General features: G+C 42.6%; 1 protein-coding gene across 2 annotated transcripts in view; it reads right to left on the bottom strand.

Moving 5' to 3' along the window:
- Positions 1–319: 319 nt before the first annotated feature.
- ADAMTS12 (ADAM metallopeptidase with thrombospondin type 1 motif 12) overlaps positions 320–11,906 on the bottom strand; it is a 284,930-nt gene continuing 273,343 nt past the window's right edge. For both annotated transcript variants that reach the window (XM_054033253.1, XM_054033254.1), the window contains 2 exons: positions 7,709–7,862; positions 320–5,753 (listed from right to left, as the gene is read on the bottom strand). In XM_054033253.1, coding sequence (XP_053889228.1) covers positions 5,515–5,753; positions 7,709–7,862 — 393 coding nt within the window. In that variant the 3' untranslated portion in view covers positions 320–5,514. The remainder of the gene's footprint in view (positions 5,754–7,708; positions 7,863–11,906) is intronic.

Below are 11,906 nucleotides of genomic sequence, written 5' to 3'. Positions count from 1 at the left end.
GGGCTGGTCCTTTGTTCTTCCTCTCCCTCAGTTCCCCATTTGTGAAATGGGGATAAAATACTTTCCTACCTCACAGGGGTATGGTGAAGATACATTCACCAGTGTTTGTGAGGTGCTCAGTGGGAAGGGGCATATAAATAGACAGGCTTAACTACGATAGCTGTTTTAGTGGGACACCGCTCAGAGAACTGATTTAGCTTGATAACGCAAATGCCGGTTACTGCTGCTTAAATCATCACAGAGTTAGCAATATAGTAGACTCTTCTTTTTTTAAAAAAAGGTCAGGGATGCCCAGAGTATTGAATGGGTGTGCTTTTATTGTACTTTGTATAAATCTAAAATAAATACATTTAACAGGGATGCATTCAGCCAATGCCAAGGAGTTGAGTAGCATTTAACTTGTAGTGAAATTCCAAGATATAGTCCATTAATATGAAAATTGCTAACTCGAGACGGAAAGAGAAAATAAAGATGAGAAACAGTGAATATCACTTTTTTATTTTGTATTCAGTACAGTGTTTTATTTCAATTAAAGTTTTTTTCAGAGCTTTTCCCTACTTTTGCTTTTTAATGAGCTACTCTGTTATATTGCCATAGGGGACTCTGAATATATCAGGTAAGAGGATTCTGGTATAGCAAATTCTCAATTACAGGAGAACCCCAGGCTGGTATTTTTTTTTACATTTTTCTAATTGTTCCAGTTCATGATTACTCTTTTATTGGAACCATAAAAAATATCAGCCACGTCACACATAGGTAATGCAATTTATTATGAAGCTACAATAATTAATTGATATAGGTTGTTTCTTAAACACTTTACGTGCTAGAACAGCCTGTGCAGGTGCTGTGTAAAAGCGCTCATGCAGAGCAAGATGAAGGGTACTGAAGTGTCTCAGAATAATATGGTGGGCTTGCGTAACATGCGTCTAGCGCGAATGGTTATTTAGTTCACTTGTGAGACTAGCAACCATCAGAATTATAGCCACAAAACCATCTTTCCTTAAAAGATTAATTTTTAAAAAATGGAAACTTGTTAAACTGATCAAGGGACTCTATTACAAAGGCAGTCAGCATATGGCAGATAGTGAGGTGAGGAGCATGGTATGAGCACCTAGATAGAATAGAGTACTAGCATAACTGTATTATAAAGGTTCATGTTGCTCTCAGTCTTCCCTCTAAAGGTGTAAGCTTAGCACCAAGTGTGGCAGTACTCCCCTTTGGCCCCAAAGGAGTCAAATCATTTGAATAATGGACCATCAGTTCTTCACCTTCCTCAATTTTAAATAAATCACAATGCCTGGATGCAAATAATGAAGTGAGAAATTACTCCATCCTGGCTGTAATGAGCACAGAAAAATAACCTCAGCTGGGCGAGTTCCCTTCTACGTATATCATGCCCACTTGGTCAGTCTCCCATGTCACAGTCGGGTGCCTTGCTAGTCCTAGTTCATTTACATGGTGCCACGTGGGCATGAAGGCTCATGTCCTCCTGAGTCTAGAGATACGTCAACAATGGAGGTAATTTCCAGCTCGCGTAGGTGTACACGCGCTAGCCTTGATCTAGCTAGCAGGCTAAAAATAGAAGTGTAGCCATGGTGGGATGGGAGGCAGGACGGTTTAGCTGTTTGAGTAAATACCATGGTAGGACTGTACTTAGGCCGGCCAGAGCCTCCCACCGCTGCTGCTCCACTTCTATGGTTAGTGTGCTAGCTTGATCAAACACCTACCTGTGCTGGAAATTATACTGCCACTCCAGTATGGATGTATCCGAGGAGATTGTGATGGTCAAGTAAAGCCCTTAATTTTCGAGCCCCAGTTCTGAGAGGTGCTGTGCACCTCAAGAGCACTTGCAAGCTCCATTGAGTTAGGTGGGTCCATGTTTGGCCCTCAATACAAACTCTGCTTGAGAGTGACAATGGAGCTCTATGACCAAATCCTTTGCAGTCATGTTGCTGCTTCAGAGAAGAAACGCATCCGTCCTTTCATTTTATTTAATAACTTTATCTCCAAACGGTATAAAAATGGTCTGGTTTTTATTCCTTATCCAGACTATTAAACATTCAGGAGTTCAAAAAATAAAAAGCAAATATTCTTAAGCATCTCATAATGTTTAGAAGGCAATAGAACTGGCACTGACCAGCAACACCATAGGTCTGTATAATTTTAGAGAGTGTATGTGCATATAGATTATGTATGTATGCACGCACGCGCACACACACATATGATACATCATTTTAGTCACCATCCAAATATTAGCACCATATTATATTAGCACCATATATTTAACAGCTGATTTAAAGCAGCTATAAAGTAGCTGTAATTGTCATTAAATTGTTGTCCCACACACATTAAGAGGCCTGATCTTGAGATGTTTCACCTGCAGAAGTCCCATGAACTTCAAGTGAAGAATTGAGGCACAGATCTTGCAAATGCCGCCATGCCATGGTATGTGAGTGTGGGTGTATTCTCGAGGGACGGACCGCTATGCTCACCTGCATGGCTGCAGTTGCTGGATCGTGGCCTTCATTAGTATGGTATAGTCAGGTCTAAATGTATTTCTAGTACGTTTTACAATCACTCCTTTAGTCACTGCAACACATTTATGACTGTGTTACTCCTTTTCATACGGTATAAAACCAAGAAGACTCTATGTAGTGCATCCTTAGAACAATTAGGAAGCTGCAGGGTATGGCCAGGATTTTCAAATGTTAGCCAATCCATATGTTAGGCATAGTATATTCCACATTAATAGATATTATGTGCATGGTATTAATATAATATACATGATTGTATATTATGTTGGGAAGTTAGTTAACACAGTTATCTTCCCACAATTCTATTCACCCATGTCAAGCATCCCCCAACACTTTGCAAAGCTGAAGTCAGCTTTGGCATTAGGAAATAGAAAACTTGTCAAAGCAAAGGGGCATGAATACTTTGCACTCAGTCAGCGGTTCTCAAACTATGGGTCGGGACCCCAAAGTGGGTTGCAACCTCATTTTAATGGGGTCGCCAGGGCTGGCGTTAGATTGCTGTGGCCCGGGGCCGGAGCCCCATCGCCCGGGGCTGAAGCTGAAGCATGAGTCCTACCATGTGGCGGGGCTCAGGTTACAGGTCCCCGTCCCCCAACTGGAGCTGAAGCCCTTTGGCCCTCCCACCCCGCTTGGGGCAGCGGGTCGTATAGTAATTTTGTGGTCAGAAGGGGGTCGCGGTGCAATGAAATTTGAGAACCCCTGCACTATGTCCAGGCAGGGTGGACTTTCATGGCCCATCCACGTTTGGAATGTAGTATTCTAAATAAGGGCTAGGAAAGTATAGGGAGGTATCAAGGACAAAACTGGCACAAAGTGGTGAGTTGAGAGAAGCACCCAACTAAAGGCTGCTCTAGTTATAGGTGAACTAGGCACTGCCTAAGGCAGCATACTTGCCCCAGCGCCCCTCCATCATGGGCAGCTGGGCCAAATTTGAGTGGTGTTGCGACCTCACGTGCCAGGTTGCAATGCTACTCAAATTTGGCCCAGCCGCCCCTCTGTCACGATGGAGGGGCAGCTGAGCCAGATCTGCCACTCTACGCCGATGAGGAGGGGGGCAGAACACTGAAGTTTTGCCTAAGGTGGCAGTTTGTCTTGAGTGGCCTCTGCATCCAACTTCCATCGAATTTCAGTGGAACTTGAGCACCACGCTTCTTTCAGCCCCTTTCAAATGCTCAGCTTAAATCCTTGCGCGTTTTAATCCAATCCAGCTCCCATTGAGGGTAGTTACGCCATTGTCTTCAGTGGCAGTAGGATCAAGCCTACTATCTGATACCATACATGGGAAATGCTCCACTATTGACTAGGCTTCCTTAGCAGATATTTGATTGTTTGCTTTAGAGTATCACTGTAAAATAAACTGTTTAATTGGGTCCAGTAGGTGCTGAAAGCTTGGTTTTAAAAAAGGTTGAATACTGCATCATGACAGCATAAAATATATGGTGTAATTTAATCCTAAACATTTGTTCTTTAGGTCGGTCCAAGATATTTGCACCAACAGAACGATGCTCAGAACTGTGTATTTAGGAGGTCTCCTTTAGAGAGTCAGTCAAGTGTTTAACATTTTTTTCTTTTAATAAAACATGCTGACTAAACTAGTCTTCGAATGCAAGTTCATAGCTAGCTATGACAAACGCCACTCGTTATTTCAGGTTAATAGCCTTTTAAAGGGACAGCAATAACTAGCAGTTTTAAGAGACACTCAAACAGATTTAAAAAAAAAAACAAGTTTGTACAAAACCTAAGGGCTCATGGTGGGGATCTTCAGTTGCCCCTTTGGGGCGTCAGCTTTACAGTCACTTTGTACCACTCTGGCAGTGCGAAGTGACTAATATACAGAAGGAGCTGGCTCAAAACATGCAGTAGAGCTCTGTGTTATAGTGTGATGGATCTGCTAAGGAGGAGACTACAACTCCCATTAGTTCTCTCCCCATTCCTTCCTGGCCAGGTAAGAGAAAAGTTCCTGAACCCGGAAGTGGTTGGACTCTGTTTTGAAATGGTGGCTGCATGGCAAGCAAGTTGCCGCAGAGAAGCTGATTTCAGAGCAAAACCCCCAGGAACCATATGTAGAACAGGCTGTGAATGCCAGATGATACAGCTGAATGCAGGTCTGTATGGGGACTTATAGGGGAACAACAGTGGGTGGGCAGGGAGCCAGAGCAAAGGGGCCTCAATGTGGAACACTAACTCATCCTGGCCTGGAAATCTCTAAGTGCCTATTTACTTGCATAGAGATTGGACTGGAGACAGCACCTCAGGCACTAGACCTGAAGAGCCCTAACTGTCCATTGGGCTACCCCAGGGACCCAAACAAGAACCACAATTGCTTTCTTTGAACTATAACTGGTTATGCTTCTGTACCTAGGGTATTTGCAACCTTTCCTTTTCCTGCCAGCCCTTTTCCTTGGCCGTGTGTCTGAGTAGTGATTGGGGTCCACTACGGCTAGGACCAATAAGGCTGAAGCGCCTACAGTGCTTGCCTCCAAGTTGCAATATACCCGGCCCGGTACTAGCATCCTAGGAGGTTGTGTGCAGAGAAGCCCCAGTAATTACAATAGACAGGATAGAATAACTTTGCCCTTTGGAATCTGGGATGAAATGGTGCGATGTACAAGTGCCAGTTGTTATTTTAATACCGTTTTGGGGGAACCACAGTTTGTTCTTCCACTGTAAATGGGGAAAAACAAACAGCACAAAATTCATGTAAAGACCAAATTAATCCTGTATGCATGTTCTTAACCTGTATTCCATGCACGCATAAGAAGTACCAGGAACAGGTGTACATTGCAAATCACAACGACAAATTTATAGCTGTCTTAAAGAGAAGGCTGGAGAAGCATATTGGGACTGGTTGCCCTAAAGGTTGTATTTTCCCAATATTGATCAGTTCTTTAGATTTCCATCTATATAGAATGGCTCAATATAAAAGAGAAAAAACTCTGTAAATGGACCCCCTGATTAAATTAATCAGATTGAAAAACACCTAGTGCCCAGCAGGAGGTTGGCTGTTGCTTTTTTTGATTGGAGACAATTTTCTTCTGGGTTTGGTGTAATTTTGTTCTTTGAAGCGCTGTTGATTTCCAGATCTTGTTTTGTTAGGAATTTGCGGCCTGTTACAGGTGAAGCAGCACTGAGTCTGTATTGATGGCACCAAACATTTGCCAATCCGCTTCAGTCTCTGGCAGAAATTATTGGACAGCTTGTCCTTGTGGCACAGCAGGCCTATGGTGAAAAACATGATGAAAGTTAGTTATAGTCTGGGCGTCTAGATGAGACTAACCTATATCCGTGTCTAGATCTGTGCGAGCGCATGGACAGAATAGGAGAGAAGCAGATTATCTGAGCTCCAAGGCAGCACATGCACCGAGGACCTTTGATGAACAAGCCCCAAACCACGGTGTGTCACACCACTCTCAAAGGTACCGCATTTACAGATATGCACTGCCTCCCTGTCCCACTGCACTACCAGGGATTGCTGGTTAGCAAGGGGAGGGGATTCCTCCAGAAGCTGTAGGAACTTACTTTTCTAAGAGGCCTTCTAGGAGGAGCTGGTGATAGCTTTCGAATACGGCAAGAGGGAGTAGATACTTGAGTGCAGCAGTTCAGGCCCCATTCTGCCCCCTCTCTTTCTGTAAAGAACACACTGACCCATTCCTGTGTATTATCTTGCCATCTACCTGTGCTCTACTCAGCATTCTCAGTCCCACATTACTTGCGGCTTCTTCAGCCTACCCATATCCGGTGTTTGATACAGCAGAACAATGTTTAGTAAGAGGGCCATGTATCAGCGTGCAGCCACCTGACTGGAGGATCATACCCAGCTTTGGGCTGATGCAAGCAAACCCTATGATAGCTCCTCAAAGAGGAACCTCAACCTGAACCATGGTCTATCTAAGCAGCTGCTGGCCAGTCATGGGATCAGGCAAACTGGGCAGCAGCGCAGGGAGAAGATAAAGGAGCTCAAGGTGACGTACCAAAAGACCAAGGATAAGAATTCCAAATCTGGTGCTGCCCCAACCACCTGTCTGTTTTATGGTGAACTGGACTATGTTCTGAGCAATGCCCCAAGCACAGAGTTTGTGGAGAAGAGGCACCAAACAGCCAGCCCAGAGAGGGGTAGACCCTGGCTTTGGAGAGCACTGGCCCTGAATCATAGAATCTCTTCTTTGATCTGGGCCAGTAAGAGCACAGCGGGTGGAGACGAATCCGGGGAGGACCCAGTATCTGAACTGGTTAATATTGGCACAGCCCTCTCTGTTACTATTATGAAAGATATGATGTAATATTTGGGCAAGTTTTACCCTATAATCCTAGCTGCTGCTTCCATTGTGAGTGGATGCTGTGCCATCACACACATCTAACTCACCCCCATTCTTTTCTCCTTCCCCCTTGCTCTCTCTCTCTGCAAGACGAGTGGAGACCTACTTGACGAGTGACTGTCTCATTATCAGTACTGAGTTGGGTATTTGGTGATCTCCCTTAGCTTCTGAAGGGGAGGCAAGTCCAGTACCGGTCTCTGACAGAAAATTCTGTTGGTGCTGTGGATGGTAGCAGTGCTGGCAAAGGGAGTGTGTGTGCTAGCAGAACCAAGAACTCCAGTAGTGCCAAGGAGGTCGGTGCCAGGTATTTTGGTGCAGGCGCATATGGTGCTGCAGTTCCCAGTGTCAGCATGGATGATGTTGAGGTGCTTAATCCTGGCATGCTCAGTGCTAAAAATGAAGACTTCCTTGGATTTTGGTACTGTAGCGTCAGCACAGGACTCTACTTCAAGACTGTGGGAGGAGAGAGTCTTAGGAGACACTTTCCATCCTTGTACTGCAGAGGGGAATCAGTGCGGTCCCTGGAGCAGGACTCCTTGTGGCTCCTGTATGGATTTGTCACTGGTGTGGCTGGCAGGAGGGACTTATTTAAAGCAGCCAAGGAGCTTGGGGCACTAGTCACGTGAGACTGAACAAGTACCTGGCACTTCTATGAAGGTCTGTCCAGAATTGATGCTGCCCTTGTGGATCTTTCCAAGAGGAAGTACATCAGCTTTGCCTCCCTCACCATTAAGGCATAGTTTTCAAGAGAGCTTAGCACGTGCAAATGGGGACAGATTTTCAGGAGAGCTCAGCACATTGGATGCATGTTGGGTGTTGAGCTCTTTTGAAAAATCTCACCCAAGTGTATTAACTTACCTGCACTTTTCCTGCACTCTTGCATATTGCATTTCTGAGATCCTGGAGGCTTGAGCTCGTGCTCACACATAGTTTGATCTTCAGCTTCGTTATCTTCTGTGTTGATGCACTTTACTGTTCTTTGCTGAAGGCCCCCTCCACAGGAAGCAGTGCACTGAAAGAGATACAATTAATTTATCCAGAAGCCTTCTGAATGGGGATTGTTTAGTATGCTTTTAGTATGTTTGTCAATCAGCGCAAAGCAGCTCTGATGTTTAAGTTGCTAAGCAAGGGATGCATGACCAAGATCTAAAGTACTACGTACTTTTCCAGGATTCCCAAAGATTTGCCAATATTTTCTACTCGCATTATTATAAGAGCAATAATGGTATGAACTTCAGATGAAAGGAAAACAAGGCAAAGGAAAGGTTTATTTATATACTCTCCAGACATATTCAGATCTTTTCCACCTGTTTTTCCCCCATGAGATTTTCCACTAATAGATTTGTGAACTGCATGCCCTGTATAACTAGATGGTAATGCTATACTGTTGTCTGACAAATCCATGACACCATTGGGCCTGCTATTACAGTCACCTTGCTGTTTAGTCTCACTCTGTTTACCTATGGTAGAATGATATGGGTTTCAAATCAAAATAAGCATTTGATACCTCGCTGTTACCTTGTTCTCTATTTATTATTAACGATCCCTTTTATGGCACTGTACAGCACAGTGTTAATTTACAAAGAAAATGTTTAGCCCCTCAAGAATAATAGACTGTACTTGATCTTACAGCCAGTAAAAAACAACACGATCTTTAGAAGGTTGTAACCATCTGTAGAACACTAATACATGATATAAGCTAAACCAAATATATGAGGCAAATTTCAGCTCCAAAAACAGAGGCATCTAAGGCTACACCTATCCTAGGAGCTAGAGTTGTGATTCCCCTGCTCATGTCCGTATATACTCACGCTAGCTCTCATCGAGCTCGTATGAGCATAAATAGTGTAGCCACAGTTAAGGCACAGCAGAGCCATGCTGAGTACAACCCCCTGGTGGGTATGAACTTGGCACGGCTCAGCCGTGCCTCTGCTGCTGCTACCCGTGCTACTGTGGCTACATTGCTATTTATACTGACACTAGCTCGATGAGCGCTAGCGTGCGTACATATACACGAGCAGGGGAACCACGTCCCTAGCTCCTAGTATAGCTGCAGCCTAATGCAGCTAGTGAGCTTAAGGAAAAACTACACAGCACTAGCTGCATCATCAGACAAAGCATGTAAATCCTTGAGCATGTTAGGCATTCTGTTCAGGAGAGACTGTCGCTTTTTGGAGTGGGCCAGTGAAATAATTTTCTAGGTGGTTCTTCCCTAAAAATTGGTGTTGGTTGAAAAATTTCTCTCTAAACTGTTTTTGATGGAAAATTGGGGTTTTGACAAAATGAAATTTTTTTGGTGAAATGGATCTGCTTTCTGTGGGAAATTTTGACTTTTGGTTGAAAACGGAACACCCTAAAACTGAAGAGATTTTGATTCAGAAAGATCACCACAGTGCCTCAGGGGAGTTGTAGTGCAGATACCTCAAGCCCCCATTCTTCTCTATAGGCCCAGTTTCCAGCCAGACTATGGCCAGGTCTACATTACAGACCTATATCAGTATAACTACGTCGCTCAGGGTTGTTAAAAATCCACAACTCTGAGTGACGTAGTTATACCGACCTAACTCCCCACCTCGTCTAGACAGCACTATGTCAACAGGAGAGCTTCTCTCGTCAACATAACTCCTGCCTCTCAGAGAGGTGGATTAACTACGCTGACAGGAGACGCTCTTCCGTCGGCATAGGTGCATCTTCACTTAAGTGCTACAGTGTTATAAGTGTAGACCTGCCCTACATCTCCCACATTGCACTATGGACAAGAACTTCCACAGGGGCTCAACAACAAGGGGGATGTTGGTGCATCATGGGAGATGTAATCTTGCTGGGGAACCTGGGTCCTAAAGGAGAATCCATGAGGGTCTGAACTACCACTCCCATGAGGCATGGCGGTGGCATTTCTGAATCAATATCTTTGGGTTTTAGCTAAAAGTTTTCAGTTTCCATTTTTTAATGAAACGTCGACATTTTCAGAGGGGAAAAATAACCATTCTCCAACCAGCTGTACTAAACATAATTAAATCTACTGCGATCACACCACTATGGAAAGGACTGGCCTTAAGATTTTGGAAAAGCTGAATGAGTGGCATCTTTGAAGATATTTAGGCTGCCAGTATCTTTCTTTGCTCCAGGACATCTGCAGCCCAACTGTTTCTCCTTATCCAGATGCCAATATAGAAAAATGTCTCCAAGATACAATTCTCCAAGTAACTGGGGTATAAAATAATCTACAAATATTCATCCATCAAGGGGTTTTGTATGTATTCTGGTCAATTTTAGAGGTGTTTTCCTCCCCTTCTCTTTGAATATACAGTAGCTAGCAGGATAAATCATAAATCTTGAAAATTATCACCCTATGTCTTTTCCCTAAAATGTACAGAGCTATAGAATGTCTGCCAAGGCTGTACAATTATTAAAAGTGGGATGTGTACCTCTATCCATTTCTGCAAAGTATTCTCTTTCTAGTCTCTCTCTCTCTCTCTGTCCATAAAGGATTTTGTTGTAATCAGTATGAAATATATAAACGAGGCCCTAGATATTCAGTGGCAACTTCCAAAATTCTTAAAATTGAGATTTTTATTGGATTAAATAAAATGAAATTGAAGAATACAGTCAGTACAGTAGCCCAGTGTTATTTTGATATTAAATTCAGTTTATTTTATCCTGTTCCCCACATTTTCAGTATAACTCAGATGTCATCTTTACATTTTAGCATTAAACCCATTTAGATGAATAGGGCAGTTCATACTTCTCAGCTATTGTTTCAGGTGATGTGCAAACTCAGGAAGATAACACTGGTCTATTAAATTCAGGGTTTGTCTACACTTCAAACACTGGAGTGGTGCCGTGGGAGAGGTTCTGCTCCTGGCACAGGTAATCTACTTCTCCAAGAGGTGGTAGCTAATTCTCTCACTGATTTGGTGCTGTCTACACTGGGGGTTAGGATGTTATAACTGTAGACCAGGCCTCAGTTATGTTCAGTCATGGGGGCTAGAAATATAGAAAATGAAAGCTGAGGTTCTGGATCTCAATTCTGCGGCAAGGGATGAATTTCTTGACAGTGAAATCATGCCCTATGTGAACAAAGTCTATATGCCGCAGAGAACACCCCCTCACTGAAAAGACAATCTACTTGGCATTCTCCGTCTTTAAGTTTTTATTAATCTATGAAGATTTCTGTTTTTATACAAAAATTAACCAGTATTCTGATAATCATTTAAAATTTATAACATCTTGAAGGCACTCCAGAAGAAGTCCCTATATTAAAGTTAGGAAACATCACTTGAATTGCTAGAATTTTTCTAAATGGTAGAAGTTCTTAAGGGGTCCCCCATTCTTTATTGTTAGATTTCACTCCAGAAGTACTATCCTACAGCTAATCTTTATTCCAGTGTCTCACCGGATGTTATTTTAGGGGTTTATTTAGATGAAGCCTTTTTATTTTGCTACACCTGATTTTTTTGGTCAAATTCCCATTTACGTACTAGAATTTGTTTTGAGCCAGTATTATGTAAAACTAGATTGAAAAATTTAAGGAAAATTTTTGCTTGACTGAACTTGCAATGAACAATTAAAAAAATCAAAGCCGCAGCAGTATTACTTTGTAAGTCCTGCCATAAAAATCTGAATTACTATATATTTTGAAAACAAAACATCTATTTGGTTGACTGCTTCTCCCATACTAAGAATGCTGCATCTCAGCTTTGGAAGATTTATTTCATGGTCATGTAGCAAAAAACTTAAAGTGGAACAAAAACAGAATATACCATGAGTTGATTTTAATAAACCAATTACTTCCTGTTACATGAATTAGATGCCTGGAACAATGTTAATGGAAAAACCTACCAATAAATAAGACTCACAGAATATTCAAGTTCCATTTTATGGCCTTCTGCTGAAAAATTCATGTATCATTTGCTTTTTTTCTCTTAGCATCAATGAAACATCAGCTGGAGAATTGTATTGCACATTGCCTCTCATGGCTTGCCATATGCTATTGTAATTTATATTTAACATTCTGGTTTTAAAAAAAAATGTAAAACAGTTGGTGGGATGTTTA

The sequence above is a fragment of the Malaclemys terrapin genome, chromosome 6 (genome assembly GCF_027887155.1).
Source record: "Malaclemys terrapin pileata isolate rMalTer1 chromosome 6, rMalTer1.hap1, whole genome shotgun sequence".
Classification (NCBI taxonomy): domain Eukaryota; kingdom Metazoa; phylum Chordata; order Testudines; family Emydidae; genus Malaclemys; species Malaclemys terrapin.
This window is presented reverse-complemented; position numbering and strand designations above follow the sequence as displayed.